The sequence below is a fragment of the Anomalospiza imberbis genome, chromosome 1, assembly GCF_031753505.1.
Source record: "Anomalospiza imberbis isolate Cuckoo-Finch-1a 21T00152 chromosome 1, ASM3175350v1, whole genome shotgun sequence".
In the NCBI taxonomy this organism is placed as follows: Eukaryota; Metazoa; Chordata; class Aves; order Passeriformes; family Viduidae; genus Anomalospiza; species Anomalospiza imberbis.
Genome location: NC_089681.1, coordinates 122,430,933 through 122,446,893, shown reverse-complemented (window position 1 = coordinate 122,446,893; position 15,961 = coordinate 122,430,933). Strand labels below are relative to the sequence as shown.

The 15,961-nt window shown below is 35.0% G+C and overlaps 1 protein-coding gene across 6 annotated transcripts in view; it reads right to left on the bottom strand.

Moving 5' to 3' along the window:
• Positions 1 to 290: 290 nt before the first annotated feature.
• Positions 291 to 15,961, bottom strand: part of SNX13 (sorting nexin 13) — a 65,266-nt gene continuing 49,595 nt past the window's right edge. For 3 of the 6 annotated variants that reach the window (XM_068209636.1, XM_068209617.1, XM_068209646.1), the window contains 9 exons: positions 14,420 to 14,592; positions 11,856 to 11,963; positions 11,015 to 11,125; positions 9,551 to 9,712; positions 8,316 to 8,387; positions 7,297 to 7,442; positions 5,572 to 5,640; positions 4,337 to 4,449; positions 291 to 3,851 (listed from right to left, as the gene is read on the bottom strand). In XM_068209636.1, coding sequence (XP_068065737.1) covers positions 3,604 to 3,851; positions 4,337 to 4,449; positions 5,572 to 5,640; positions 7,297 to 7,442; positions 8,316 to 8,387; positions 9,551 to 9,712; positions 11,015 to 11,125; positions 11,856 to 11,963; positions 14,420 to 14,592 — 1,202 coding nt within the window. In that variant the 3' untranslated portion in view covers positions 291 to 3,603. Of the gene's footprint in view, positions 3,852 to 4,336; positions 4,467 to 5,571; positions 5,641 to 7,296; positions 7,443 to 8,315; positions 8,388 to 9,550; positions 9,713 to 11,014; positions 11,126 to 11,855; positions 11,964 to 13,945; positions 14,080 to 14,419; positions 14,593 to 15,961 lie in introns of those variants that run through there. The other 3 variants (XM_068209626.1, XR_011005235.1, XM_068209655.1) reach the window with 3 other exon arrangements.

Below are 15,961 nucleotides of genomic sequence, written 5' to 3'. Positions count from 1 at the left end.
AATAAACCCGGGGGGAAAGAGCCGAAGATTTAAAAAAACTGCAATATAAACCCCTCTTACATCATACAATCCCATTGTTTCTGCTTCTTTTTAAAATACAGTACTCTCTGCAAACACTGGTCAAAAATGAATGTAGAGATTAATTTCTTAAGAAGTAAATCCAGTTTATAAAACATTAAAAAAATCAAAGAATGGTTACTTTATTTAAACAGTAGTAGTTTTATCTTTAATGACCTATTGTACCTTCTAGTGAGAAAGTTATTTGAAAAATAAATGGAGACTCATACTAATCCTGTTAATACTTTATTAGTGTAATTTTTTAGCTTTCTATTGGACAGAACATAAATGCAAACTCCAAAAAAAATTCAGAGTCCTCTGCCATTCAGTAGAAGTGACCATGGCAGCCCATTTCATGTTCATTCTTTGTTACAGAAACGAGAGGAGGGGGAGGGGAGGGGAAAAGCATCAATAGAACAATTAGGCACACAGCTGACACTTACTGTACAATGATATGCACAAGTAATTGATAACAGCTTTATGAGTTTATGAGATGTGTTCTTCATATTCTTCCCTTGTAATACATGAGCTTTGCTCAGGAGAGCAAGGATCATTGAGAACAAAGGAATTAACAAAGGAGGAACAAGTAAGACTTTTAAAACAAGTCCTTAAATAAACTAAAGTAACAACAGAATGCAGAATTGTTCACCTGAGAAGACATTTTTAACCTAGACTTCAGAACATTAAAAATTCATTTATTTTACAGCTATTCAAATACACATGCATTAAATGAAAATATTGCACAAAATTAAAATTTAGATTGTGGAATTTATATAGTTTCATTTTGGTACACATTCTGGTAGCACTTAAAATTAACTGTTTAGTTCTAGCAAACACCAGCAGCGCAAGCTTGAGGATGAACCAAATGAAAAATTCAATTGCTCATTTTATATTAAAAATAATTAAGGCTAAAACAAGTGCATTTGTTGACAGTGGCACAATTTTCAGCGGCCAGTCACAGCACCTAAAGGCCAGAAGATACAACCAGACACTTAAGTGCTGTATATTAACATTCAGTTTTGGAGACTTCCTAGGATAATAGGCTGCATGGGTTGAAAGCGTGGGTACTTCAAATTCTCGACAGGAACTTTTAAATCAAGATACATACAAACTCGCTTTAACAAAAAGTACTCATTTCTGAGGGTCCTTGCCAGCCAACAGGCACCACTGAATTAAGAAGCCACATTCTGTAATTAAATACAGAAGATAAAACTTCAATACATATATACGCATGCACACATGCGTATATAAATGTGTATATAGGTATATGTAATAAATTCATTAAGTAAAATGACTAATAAGTATGGTGTATTATGTTTAGTTCACATTCCTAGAGATATTATTTTTTTGTACAGAAATGTACCAGATAACTAAAAAATAAAAAAAATAAAAAAGCCAAATTTGTATATTATCACTATCCTGTTGAAATTTTTCATGGTACCTACAGATAGATAAAAGGTTCCACAGATTTGACATGACAGTATTTGAACTTCCCACTTGCAGACTGCTTCACAAATTCAGTGACTTAAAAGACATAAATTAGATTTGGTAGGATTAATGAGATATTTACTGTATCACCAAGAACAACTGCTGAATGATCTTTCATCAGTCAGATATCAGCTATGTATGAGCACCCCCACACAGGAAGATAGAGGCATGTAAACAATAGGAGCTGGCTATGTTGATTACTTCACACAGAACTCAAGAATTTTGTTAAATTCAAAAGCATTTAACCATCAAACTTCCACAGAACCTGCAGAGAGGAAGGGAGAGGGGGTCTTCTATATTTACCAAGTTGTCTTCCTAGGGATTACAAAAGAAAGGGATTTAATTTACAGCATTTAGTTCTGCAATAAAGAAAAAAACAAGTGCACTTGAGCCCATGCATACTGTATGAGAATGTTAACAGTACAATATGATCATCATTAAGTAGTATGATAAAAGGCTACATTTCATGAATAGAGTCCATGAGAAAAATTATCTATATAGAAGTGTCAGTCAATTTAATGAGGTCCTTTGAGAGCCTTCTATCTTGTCTCAGAACGCTTTCATCAAAGGTCTATGTTTCTCTCTTGCATAAAAGGACCATTTGCTCCCATTAAGAGACAAATTACAACAAGGATCTTTGGGATGCTTGATCCATAACTGTATTTTACCCTGTGTTTAGTATTCAGAAAAAAAGGGACTCTAAAAGATTACCTTCTATTTACTCAAGATGCTCAAACAGTTGGGGACTATGTAAAAGAAAACACAAACTGAGATATGCTGTGGCCAAACAGGATTATTCAAATGTTACTGTATTTTTAATTGGACAGAACTTCTTCCATGAAACTAAACAGATGGATGTGGGGCCTTGATGTCAAATTTTTATTACAATTTTACACTATGCAAAAAATAAAAAAATTATTTAAAAAAATATTGTAGTTTTATTTCCTTTTTATTTTCATATATACATTGAGATGCATTCAGAAATTTCCAAGTGTTTGCATATGACTAATGAAATCTTTTACCTGTGAGGAACCAAGTAATTCTAGCATTTTTCCATATGAGGCTTACACACTCAAAGGTAAGGAATCTTTCAATTAAGTAGGACATAGTTCTTTCACATCCCAAAAATGCTCCAGATTTTAGTGGGAAGTTGTGTGTAAACTGTGTCTTAGTGCAATTTCCTCATCTTCTAACATAGTATCTATCCTCATTGAAACATATATTCCTTTCCTTCTACTACTACCAACTTATGTTCCAATAGACCAATTGAACATAAATATGATGCTCCATCTCCACTGAAGTTACATGCAAAATGTATGCCAGGTGCTGTAAGAGCAGCATATGGCCCTTAAATGCTACAGAATAATCAGAATAAAGGTTTTGTTTCTACTGTACCTCTGCTTTTACTAAAACCCCCATTAGATATAAGGTTAGTTTAATTTTCAAAATATGAAAGGTGATGCAAATATGGCATAAAAGCCACCTTACCTCCACTTTTATTTAATAAATGTACTTTTATGATGGGGCTATAACTATTTCTCCCTGCTCCTATCAACCTGCTATTCCAGAGACTGCTTTTCCGGTTAATTCAGCCTTTACAGGAATGTTAAAATAGCCCTACAGAGCCTCAACACTTTTAACGCCGAACAATTCCACCTGACTCTCACACATTGCACTATCTCCCAGCGCCAAAACACCCTTTTCTTCAATTGTATCACCATAGTTGTGCTTTACTTGAACGGCCTGGCACTTTGCATTGCTGGCAAAACATCGACTCAGGAACGGAAGGGATCAGCATTCTGATATACTGGGCCAGTTTTCTTCCCAATGTTGCATGAAGACGCACCAAATCATTTAAGACACACAAACCATTCTGGTCGTGGTTGAACTACAAGTGAAGATGAGAAGATCCACAGGTCTTACAGATGCATTAATAATCTAATATGTGACACTAGAAGACTGGTGCAGAAATGATGGCATGTGAGTTTGAAGCCCCAGAGAATCTGCCCAAGTAATTAATCCTGGACAAACAAACACCAGCTAAATGGATTTGAAGTGTCACCTTTTCTGTAAGGAAGGCGCTTGAGTAGAGTGTAGTCTCTGCTTATATCTCTGCATTTGCTTTGACCTTGAATGCAGTTTGTGGAACAGCTCAGGGAACTTATTTTGTGGAAATAAGGTTTCTAGGAATCTCTCCAGAAACACATACACCATTCTCTTATTCAGCTGACTATGCTGGAACATTTCGAAGACCCGAAGAATGCCTTTCCGTGTAGTCTCAGCGCCTATGATGTGCTTCAGTTCATCTACAAAAACAGAAGTCCCACAGAAGTGTAAGCTAAATTCTACTTCCATGTTAACAACAAAGTTAAACTGAATATTAAGTCTTTCAAACTATGTAGCCTGAAATTCGAGGTAACAGTGACTCTACACAACATGACTAAACTAAAAATTCTCTTACAGAAGAGACCATTTCTGAAGATTACTTCACTCTTACCCTATACATGTGGGAACAATATTTACAAGAAATTGTACTGGTTTGGAATATACCCATTTCAGGCACAACTTAATCCTCTAGAATGCTGGGGTGGCTCTAAGAGAATTACTGACATTACATGTGAAAATGTCCAATGCTTTAATAATTAGAAACCTTTTTATTTAAATAGTGTTCATATATCAAGGTTTCTCTGAAGTACTTAAAACAATCAACAAGAATACTGACATCAATTTCAGTAACAATATATCATATGGATTATTAGGCTTTAATGGCTTTAATCCCAGACTCACTTACCTGGCATTACCTCCAGCAATTTGGTTTTCCCTGCCACTCTTGTTCTCATTCTAATAGCTTTGTCCCTCCGTGGAACAGTTTCTGCTAAAATGCCATTGGGCCAAAAAGCGTCTCTGTAACAAAAGCAAATCTGTCAAAAATACATTAACATTTTATCAAGTGAAAAGCTCTTTTAAATCTCTCAAGGCTATCTCATAAAATAAATACAAGAAAATAATTTGCACACAACCTAACACAACTTCAAATACCAGAAGAGAAAAAAATGAAGAATGATGAAGAAGATGAAATCAAAAGCAAGTAGTACAATGCACTCAATCAATAGCTAACATATACTTTTTTAGTACAGAATCAGAAGAAATGAAATTTTAATAAAATAACGCAAATCGAAACTACTGAAATACCACATAGTTCTTACATAAAACACACCTAACCCTTGCTTTTACCAGGCTTTATTGCTACTGAAGCTCTAGGTCTATTAATTGCTCCATCAAAATTTTGAAATTAGCAGTTAGCCTTTCAACAAGCTAAAGCCGAGAATAAATAGTTTCAGTGTAGTAGAAGTCCAGCGCAAAAGACATGCCTCTAATAAGCTATTCTGCCTCAGTGAAAGATGATATTTTTTCTGAATAAAAAGTATGCATTCTTGAAGTTTAATCAAAGAGTAACAGTACACTAGTAAAGTATGACCCTTTGGAGAATACATGACCCTACTTTGACTTTCACCGCAAAAAAAAAAGCCCCAAACTATATGGAAAGAAAAAAAGTGTGCAACATTTTCTCAACACCAATGCAGAAGCCATTAAAACTTTTAGGATATTGATAGTTTCAAATTCAGACTTCAGTTCCATTGTATCTATCCAAAGTCAAACATTATCTCAGAGCTAGGGCTTTTTCAGCACTAATTGCTTGCCTTTAAAAGCAAGGCACGTACATGTCTTCATCAAGGCAAACAAGACATTACATCACTACTGTGATAAATTATGAAATTTCTAAGTATACCTGTACCCTAGCTCTTCTAGACTGGTTGACAAATAAGTTTTTAAGGTAGAGAAGAAAACTTAAAAATACTCTTTTCCATGTGACAATTGCTTTCTCTCACTTAACGTCTAAAAAGCAGTGTTTGATCCAGCTGTATTCTGGAGAATAATAATTTCCTCATGTAAGAGGAAAAGGAAGACATAATAGATATCAATTGGTGAGTGCTCTATATTTAACATCTGTGATAAAAGACATACCTGAAGCGTTTCACTGCATCTGCTACTTGCTCGGGAGATGTCATCCAATCAACATGATCAACTATTTTTCTAAAATCAAAGCAACAAGTCTCTTGTTTAAATTTTAAAGCAGAAAACCCATAAGTGAAGCATTTTAATGAGCATTCTGGGGAAAACAAAGCATAATTTAAACTTTTTCCAGCTCTGTAAGTAGGTTCTATAATACTGCACAATAGGAAGGCCAACACTGATTCTCAAGATAGAAATCTAAGTTCACTGATCACTCCCTAGAGCTAAAGCTTTTTTCTCTTTGGATAAATATGTGATAATGAAGTTGGCCGCAAAGCTGCTGTTGCATCTTCTGTCAGCATTAGATAACAGGCTAGCTTGCAGACCACTCCTCTTCTTGCTCTTCAAGGAGTACTCTTAAGTTCTGCTTCTGTAAGCAACGGACCTACTCAGAATCTCAAAATACTTGCTGCAAAGTGTACAGTTACTTCACAATCCTTAACAGGAGATACAAACTGATAATTCATCAGGCCTTCATTCACCAACCCATACACACAGCTCTATATCCAAATCTTGGATGCTTACAGACATGATACATGCATCTGTGTATCACCACAATCCCAGGACTGTTTCCCTAACCACAATTTGAATTTAGTTTTCTAAGAAACAGAAAAAGATGATTTTTCTGCAGAATGCTATTAAATCCCAAGAACTTGCCAGGACAAGGTATGGCCATGAGTATTTGAAATGGCTCTAAATGCAGAAGCAAACTAGAAATACACTACAGCCATCTCTGCAATAAGGAAGCAGCAGCCTGTGCAGAAACTGCTGCTTACACTATAATCTGGAAACAGCAAAAAGTATTTGAGTTGTTCAACATGGCAGCATGTTCTTGGAAGTACAGTTCTCAAGACATCACATATATAATTGTGAAGGGTAAAAAGAAATGACACAGTGAGGAATGTCCTGAAAAAAAGTAATAGGACGCTATTTCTCACCATCTAGAAATTAAGTTTTTGATTCATGGCACTAAATTGAAAGTAACAATGCTGTTCTAGAATTTGTTGTGCAACTAGAATTTTTTGTTGTTTATATTTGCTCATATTTCAGAAACGAATTATTAGAAGGCAAGCCTGGACTCTGTATATTTCTAATCTGAAGGCAAGAAACATTACTTAATTAGCACTATTAACTGGCTTTGCATTTGTATGAATAAGTGTACAGGTGAAGTACAAAGAACATGGAGTGGCCAAAACAGACCCTATAGGAGTCCTTTTTCTTTCCCATTTCCATCTTTTAAGTGTGAGAGCAAAAACTTAACACAGCAACTCAGTATAGTTCACATAAGTTGAAAGTGCTAGGGTATCATTTGTGGCATGAAAGAGAAGTAAGCAGAAATAGTGCAGAAAGTAATAAATAATATTAGTAAAAAAGGTATAGTGGTAAAACAGGGCAAAAAGCATAAATATTAAGTTACATTCACAGAAATGTGAACTCTAAGATGTGAAAGCTCTTTTGTAAGTTCACTGGCATGTAAAAGTTACTTGAATTCTCCTTTCAATATTGTTTTGTATTTATCTCCATTCTACACCATGTTTGCACACAGTTTATTGATTTTCTCCAAGGAGGAATGCATGCAGATTTAAAGCACAATAATTTAGTATTATCAAGAAGGATGTATAGACAGATACTATACGGTGTCACTCACATGATTGCTCTAAATAAGAAAAGCAGTACCTATTAATTGTGTCACCATATGTTGCTCTAATAAGTTGCTGAAGCAGATTTTTTATATTTCTTCTCAACCACTGATTTCTCTCCTTTAAATCAAAGACTTCATCCATAAGTAGGAGCATTACTCTCAGCGGAATATTGTCATCCACCTGACCACCAAGTAAAAGAATAAATAGTAAACTTTTATTTCAGTTCAAGAAAGATACAGTTTTAGAAGCTACTTTATCTGTCAAATATTTCAGTATAAGCACAAAAATGACAAACACTTTATTCTGAATTTTACTGTAATGTGAAATCATCCCTAAATCTTCTACAACATCATAAGTAGCAAAGAAGGACTGAAAATTAAATATAAAACCAGATACACTGAATTTTTAAAATATGACAAGAAGAAGCAGCTATTTCAAAAGTCAGCAGTTGTTATGGAAGTTGAATAAAACTAATACATGTAAGTATGTCCTAAAGAGAGACCTCATCCCTGACCTCTTCCTGGTTGCTGTGTTTCCAGCTGCCTTACAGAAAAACTCAGGAAGGAGCTTTTCTTGGGCACCATTTTCTTACGGACACTAAAAACAGTGACATTTCACTGCAATTAACTGCTTTTTATTTAGACATTATTGTAACCTGCATAACTATCCTGTGCTTTTATGCTTGAAGATTAAGAAAAGGATCATAATTTTACTTTTTTAGTAGATAATGTGACACAGATTGGCCTACAAAAAACATGTTGGAAGGAGAAGAGAAAAAAAATCAAAAAATTAAACCCTCCAGCCATAAAACACAGAAACAGTAGTACATGCACTCTTCACAGCTACTCCAATGTTGCGCAAACCATTCCAGTGCTAATAAAAATGTTAATTTTAAAAGACAGTATGCAAATTTATTTTTAAAAAGTTTAGAACTGTTTTGAAGTGCCTGGTATAGTGTCAGAAAACAATAAAAGTGTAGCTTAATACAGAATAAGTAACTCATTTGTTTGGTTTTAGAGGTGTCAACTTTGAAAGGACAAACATCAGACTCACGTTGTCATCAATTGGTGCTGCAACACGGCAGTGGTCAGGATCTGAATAGGTTTTCTGCATCAGAGGTGGCACCTACAATAAAAAAGTCTATGTTAGTGAAAGTAAAAAATACTTTAGAGTATTAATAAATGAGAAAAAAATCATTAACAGTTTGGTTATGAAAATGTAAAACAACAACATTTGGTCAACAGTAACTGCAAGCCAATATATATATATACAGCAGCTCTTTCACCTCCCAAAACTAATAATCAAGTCTATAGCTACCAAGATTATCAACACCTTTAAGACAATCCACATCTAATTTATCAAGTGCCTAGTGCTTCAACTGAAAAACACCTAAAAACTCTTATGAGACTGAGATTTCTTTTGATATTTTGTGCTGATCTTGACTCCTGCCTAGTCACAGGCTTCCCAGCAAGTAGAACTGCAATTATATTGCTAGTCACACACCAGGGAAGTTACTAGCAATGATAAAGTCCAGAGACAGTCATTTTACCCTGCAAGTAATTAAAAAAACTCACATATCCTCCCAGGCCCCAATTTATTATTCCCTTTCATGATTTAAGGGTTAATTCCCCATCTCAGTCGCTGTTCTACATCTTCCATATATAACTGCTTTGGTAGCACAAACCACAGACCTTACAGCTACATACAGGAAGAGGAAGATCAGAGAAACAAAGGGAAGATGAACATGGTCTGAACATAACTATTTTCATAGGACTTCCAAATTGCATACCACGCTACCATTCCTCACCTCCAAATTATTATATTTTATGAATGTAAGAGATGAAGGGAAGATGGCAGGAAAGACAGAAAAAAATAAATTTAAACCAGAATTCAGCATGGAATAAGCAGAAAAAGGCTATGTCTTTATTCTAAGTTTCAAAATATATGGAGTTTTTTCCCTAACAAAAACAGCAGATGCAGAAACAGCTGATTGAGAATAGTTAGTTAAAAATAAGCCAGGAATCTGATGTCCTTCTCAAGTTACTTTACTGAATTAAGTGGAGAATTTAACAGTCTGTAGATGCCACCTAAAAACACATTACTTAATTGCAAAGACCTCAATTTTTGCAGTAAAATCACTGCTGAACCTTATTAAAAAGGTGCAGGTACAAAACAGATTGGTCTTCTGTTTAATGACTTGACTCTCCTATATAACATTAGTTTCAGTGAGTCAATAGTGACTCTTCTGTTGATTTACTAGTAGGTATTAACCATCAGTACTTTCTTACCTTGAAAAATGATTGCTTTATGTCTTGTCCCAATCTCTCTGACATTTTACCCATGTTGTCTGACATTTTAGTCATTCCCTCTGCCAGGCTGTCAGGGATAGACTTGACTGCATTTGATACGTTTCTCATAGAGTTACGCAGTGGATTTACAAATGTGTCCATCTGAAGGGGAAGATGTTTAACCAGAATTGTATAATCTATGAGGACACCAGCATATTATTACACTATGAAAAGCATGGCACGGAGAACAAGAACATAATAGTTGTTCTTACAACTCAAATTACTTAACTTCATTACAGAATGCAGAATAGAGTTTTAATTTTACTTCCATTTATATTTCTCATTTGTTACTGCCCTACTGCAGCTATTTACATCTTTCAACAAATGCTTTCCTGAGTCATTTCCATTTCCCATCCCTTGGCTTTTCTTAGCTTAAATTTATTTTCCTTTTCTTCTCCATTCAACACCATTTCTCCTTTCCAAGCTTTCTACTTCCAGATGTTTCAATTCTGCTTTCAACTCTTCATCTTTGCAACATGCCTCTTCTAAACAGACCTGGAATAGTATGTATCATGGCAAGTAGAATTTCAAACAAAGTAGTTTTAGAAACTGTTACAATTTTTCTTCCAGTATATACTCTGAATTCAGTCCAAACAGAAGCACAAATACCAGAGTGATGCCCTTTAAAAAGTTCTGCTTATAAAGAATCTTGTAAGCTGGAAAACACATCTTAGTCATTATAAAAACCTTGATAAATATTTAACTATTTCTCTGTTAATTATTTAAGGAATATAGGCGGGACAGTAACTTGAGGTGACAATAGAGTTGCAGATGCTTTTTATATCTAAATTGCTTAAATTTTAGAAATGGCTACATTTGCAAAGCAGATGCTCACACAAACTGGTCAACTGAACAAAGAACCACTTGTCTGAAGACAGTTCTGGTGGCTCAACAAAAACGATGCAGAGCCCAGAGCTCTGAATTTGACCAATGACTCTGGATGGTTACACCTAAATACATAACAGGTACTTTTGAAGGGAAATGCATATTGTGTTTTGGGCTGAAGAGTGGAAAGCATGGTAATAGCAGCAAATACAGAGTAAAGAACTGAAAAAAGAAATCAGAATAAGACCATAAAAAACATATCACAGATGTCTGACAGAAAGCAACTTGCAACAAACACACTTTTACACTAGTAGAGAAGTCTCAGTGCAATTCACTGCATCCAATTAAAAAATTTTATTTTCTTGTCATACAAACAGATTTACCTATTATAAAAATGGCAATTTTTTGGTTCTGTATGTCCTCAGATCCTTTGCCACTGAAAGCTTTAAAGCAACTCATTTGCAAGATGTTTTCAAAGTGCTACATAGCTCTGTAATATCAGTTCAACATGTCTGTTTAATGCAATCTTTTCATGAATGAATGCTCTAAAGTTCCCTTGACTGTACAAAACATTCTTACCTTCCGTGCAAAATCCCCCTTCCCTTTGCTGTAGGCTTTATTCTCCAGGAAGTCATACACATAATGGGCTAAAGCTGGAGAAGCTTTCATCATCTCAGGATTTAACAAGAGCTGAGTAAAATAATTTTTAAAAGTTATTTTAATACCTAATTAACAAGACACAATCAAAGACATCACATGTAGCAATGTATTTTTTTAATTTCTAAATTTTATTGCAACATTACAGTAGTCTCAAGATGGAAACAATGGGCTTCTTAGTAATTACCATAATTTTAACCAATATGGTAATTATAGCATCTCACAGAAAAATATACACCTTTATCATCAAACTGTCATTTCAGTGCTTTACACATCTTCATTATTTACTGTTAACATGTGCATTGACTTGGTCAACATATTTCAGTGCTAAATGACTAGAAAGTCCCTATGAAGGAAGACTTTTTTTGTTTGGGCTGATACATGCTTTATCTGAACAGAGGGACTGTGTGGTTTGCTACACTCCTCGACTGAGCACCACAGAAATCCTTACACAGCAGCACAAGAGAAAGTGACCACAAACATGTCAGCAGGAGAAGGTCAATGACACAAAGCTCAAAACCAACATACCTGGAACTTCATCAGCTCAGAAAAGCTGTGACAAAACTGGCTAAGAATAAACCAAAACACCTAAGAAAATGCACTTATGAGACAGTATCAAGTTCTTATGGTATATTATTTAGTTTTGCGTATCAACTACAACACAGCTTTTTTCTTTTTTTACTAAAGAAAAAACCACAAAGGCAAGCCACCTCTGAAAAAATAATTCCAAGCACAGAGCTAAAAAAACCCAATAACAACTTACCTGCAAATAAGCATTTAAATCTTTTTTCCTCTTTTCCAAAAACTCTCTGTCCATATTGTTAAATGTTTTTTTGCCAGGAAGTTTTAGTATATTTGCAAGGTTTTCAAACTAGAAAAAAAGAGAAGATTTTTTGTTGTTTTAAAGAATTTCAAGTCTTCATATAAGGACATTCTATTCATCTATTCTTATGTATCATCTAACACCTGACAAAAAGAATTCTTCATCATGCCTGGAACTCAGAATTCTCGGAGAAGCCAAAGAAAGAGGTACGCTGTCAATAAAAAATGCATGAAAATTCCCAGGAGACTACCACAGGTAAAATTTAATATCTTGTGAAACTCTCTTTTGAAGTACACTTTTGAAATACAAACCATTAGTGTGCAAAAGGCTTAGGCTCAAAATTTATCATTATTATTTGGAATAAAGTAACTATGATTATAAGACCACATAAAGAGTAAAGATTTTCAAGAGAACTTGTAAATCTTTCTAAAATCTCTTTCCTATCCAGATCAAGTCTATTAAGGAAATAATTAAGCTTTTTTCCCTGAAGAGATGGCAGCACCTAGTTTACACAAAGGTTACCACAACTTGCTCTATATGTAATGATCTGTGTCTTTTCTCCAGGTAATGACAGTGATTGGCACTGTAGTCTTTGACACTGTACATCACTGACATGTACTTTGATCTAGTTTTGCAGGAAGAATGGCAGTCCCATGGAAGGAGAAAGGAAAGAAGAAGCCCTAACACTTAATAAGGCTGAATATATTTGGTACAATGCACAAAAAATTAAAAAGTGACAAGTACAAAACATTAAGAATCAGGACTATCCCCATATAGAATCCAGACTTCCTGTAAATAATATCCTTAAGGTGGTAAAGAGAGAAACATACAGTATTCTAGGCTTTAAGAAAGAATCTGGAAACAGGTTGCATCCTTTTCCTCTTTAGAAAAGACCACAACATTACATTAAAGATACAGATACAGTAAAGATACAGATTCCATTCAGTCCTTGCAAGATCTCTTCCTGCATCATTAAACTTTGGAAGGCCACGAAGCTCATATAAAATTTAAGGTCTGCAGGAAGCACCAAAGAATAGTTCTTTACAACTTTAGAAATCCCATTCCCTTGCAAGTAGGTCATAAGGGAAAATAACTGAACAGAAGATGGTCTAGTTTTCATTTGGACTCTTATATCTAACCAGAAGCAATATAAGCAACTAGCAGCCTCTATTTTAAATATAGGTATTTACTTCAAATGGAATTTATTCCATGACTGACTATAGGAACTGGTGTGAACCTATTCAGTGCTCTAAGGAAAAAAAACTCAGATGCTTTGAACTACTTCAATTCCATTTTGGATCAACTATCTATTTTCTCTCAAAAACAGTCCCTGACCTTCTTACTAATCTTAAATCAATGATTCCAACTTTTACCCTTAACATGTCAATGTAAATATCTTAGACAAGCACACAAGACAGTAAAAATGTCTATTTTATTGTCAAGACAAAGCTAAACTGTTGGGAACATCTGAGATTGCACAGTGAATCACAGAAATATGTTTACTTTTTGCAATCTTAGTGCTCTAGGTTAACATTTCCAGTCTCCATAAATTCAATCAGACTTAGCAACCAGAAATGTTGAGCTTTCATATTTTGAACATCTTTGCTTTTGCCATTTATTTCTACTCATTTGAAGTTATGTTGGTTTTAAATGATTGTCCCATACCAGCAGGATGTTAATTCACTCCAAGATCCACGATTCTTCAAAACACTGAATTAATTTAAGAAAATAAATTTTTATAGGTGGAAAAAAAATTGATATTTTAACTTTATTGACAGCCCACTAAGACCATCAGAAATTCAAAGGAAAGTTGGACTTCATTTATAATTAATCTAAGTATTCAACATGTTTGCTTTTTTAATAAAGCCTTTTCAATTTTTATTACTGCTGTAACTTTAAAATGCTAACTTACCTGCACAGAATTTGTTCTCTATGACTCTCAATTAATAACAGAGTAAAGGGATATAAACTGACACTTCTGACTAGTTCAAAGATTATGCAGTCTAAATGACTTCTGCAAAGGCTTGGTTTTAAAGCACTTCAGCCTCCTTTTAAAGGCACCGTATTTTCATCCTTTTTTCATGTCAGTAGGTTCTACTTTGTACCAGTTGGTGAATTACAACTCTCTATTTCGTCCTTCTTTCATTTTAGGAGTATTAAGAGTCTGAGAATACAAGTACAGCAGTAAAAGGCAGATTTCTAGTAGTAGAGTGAAGTGCTACCATCTCTCCCTTTTGAGACCCCACCAATTCTTAACATTCACTTAAAACCTAAATAGCTATTTCCCAACCTCAGCTTTTATTTCTTAATCTCTGACAAATATAACTAACTCTCTTGGAGACCAACAGCCCTTCCAAACAAAGATATAAAGTAAAATTAAGCCATATGGGAAGAGGGGGGGAAACTTTCTAAGTCCCATTTCTTTTTCAAAGAGCAATCGTATAGTCATCAATTATTAAACTACAGGAAAGTGCACCTATAAAGATTTTCATGAGATTGGTAACCTGCTCAGTGATCCTCATGTGAAAGTCATGGAAGTCGCTGTAGCGCCGGTATGTCTTCCACATCTCCTCACTGTTTGCATTTCGCCGGTGGACGGTGATGGCGTACAGGGCATATGTCTTGCCGTGGTCATTACACACTCCTGCCACAGCATATGGGTCAGAGTCAGCATAGACTAGCAGTTTTAAAAACAAAAATAAAAAAGGAACAAACAGAAAGAAGGAAGACGAAAGGACACAAATGTGAAGTGAAGAAATGTCTGAAATGACAGATTTGAAAGATAAAAATGGACATGCAAGCAGAAGACTAAACTATCCCTTTAACTTAAACACTGTATGGTACCCTCCAAAACTTACTACATAAACTTAAATAGAGATTAAGCAGCTTTAAAGCTAGACAGGTTTCAATGACATGCAAAACATAAAGAAACAGAAAAAATTTCAACTTTTACATAGTAAATAGAACTTTAAAAAAATATTTTAACCTAAAGAACTCAAGATGGAGGTGAAAGACAACTGTGAAACCAGAAGAAATTCCAGTCTGCAAAGTAGTCTAACCACATTGCAAAAGTCTGCCCACCAGAAAAGTCTATAAATACAAGACAATGATTGCAAGCTGCAAGCATTCAGTTTTGTTATTGGCATCAGTAGTTTGTTATTAACTCAGCAGTGTGTTATTAACTCTAGGATAAAAATCACTTCCCATGCTATTTTAGTTAACTATACATACAGACACGTGTGTACATATAAATAATGCATTCTCTGTGTGTGCACACACACATTGTATGGAAAATTCAATTCATAAATAAAAAGAACACATATAGCTATCTGAAACAGAAGCAAACATCTTTTTGATCTCCATTAAATATTTAAGTCTTCTTGGACTTCCTCCCTCACAGAATTTTCCCAGTAGAGTTTGTTTCAAAACCTTCCATTTTATTTAGACAATAACCTAGAACCAATATTGTTTACACTGCACACCATTTAAATTGGCACATGTAGTATTTCTAAGTATTGAGCCAATATCCAGGACATACAGTTTTCCAGTGGCTAGATGAAAGTCTTTTTAATCAAGGTCTCAGCTACTGCCTATGCAAGAATTACAAACTAGAAAGGTGAAGAGTGGGCACAGAGTATCTTGTCTTTGACATCCAACCTCTAAAAGAAGAATGTTGAGCGCTGAATCCCCAGGGGAATGAGCAGGCAGTCAGGATGGTGCCAAAAGACTGCCCAGAGAGCTGAGTCAGGAACCCCCAGCACTACAGATGCTGCACAAGCCCCATTCTCTACATTCACACTGACCACTTGGCCCTGCAGCCACCAGACCACATCCCAGGGGCACTGCCAAGTGGCATCTTCAGAACCTCAGGCAGAAAAAGAAAGAAGTTGTCCTGCTGTCCCTTATGCCATAGCCTCTTAATTAGTATTTATTTTGCAACCCAAGACAGTGTGAATCCTGAAACAAACAGAGATAATCCTGTCTGTATATAACCCTCACACAAAGGAAAGGATAGTAACTAGGTGAGGAAAAGAACCTGCTCACAG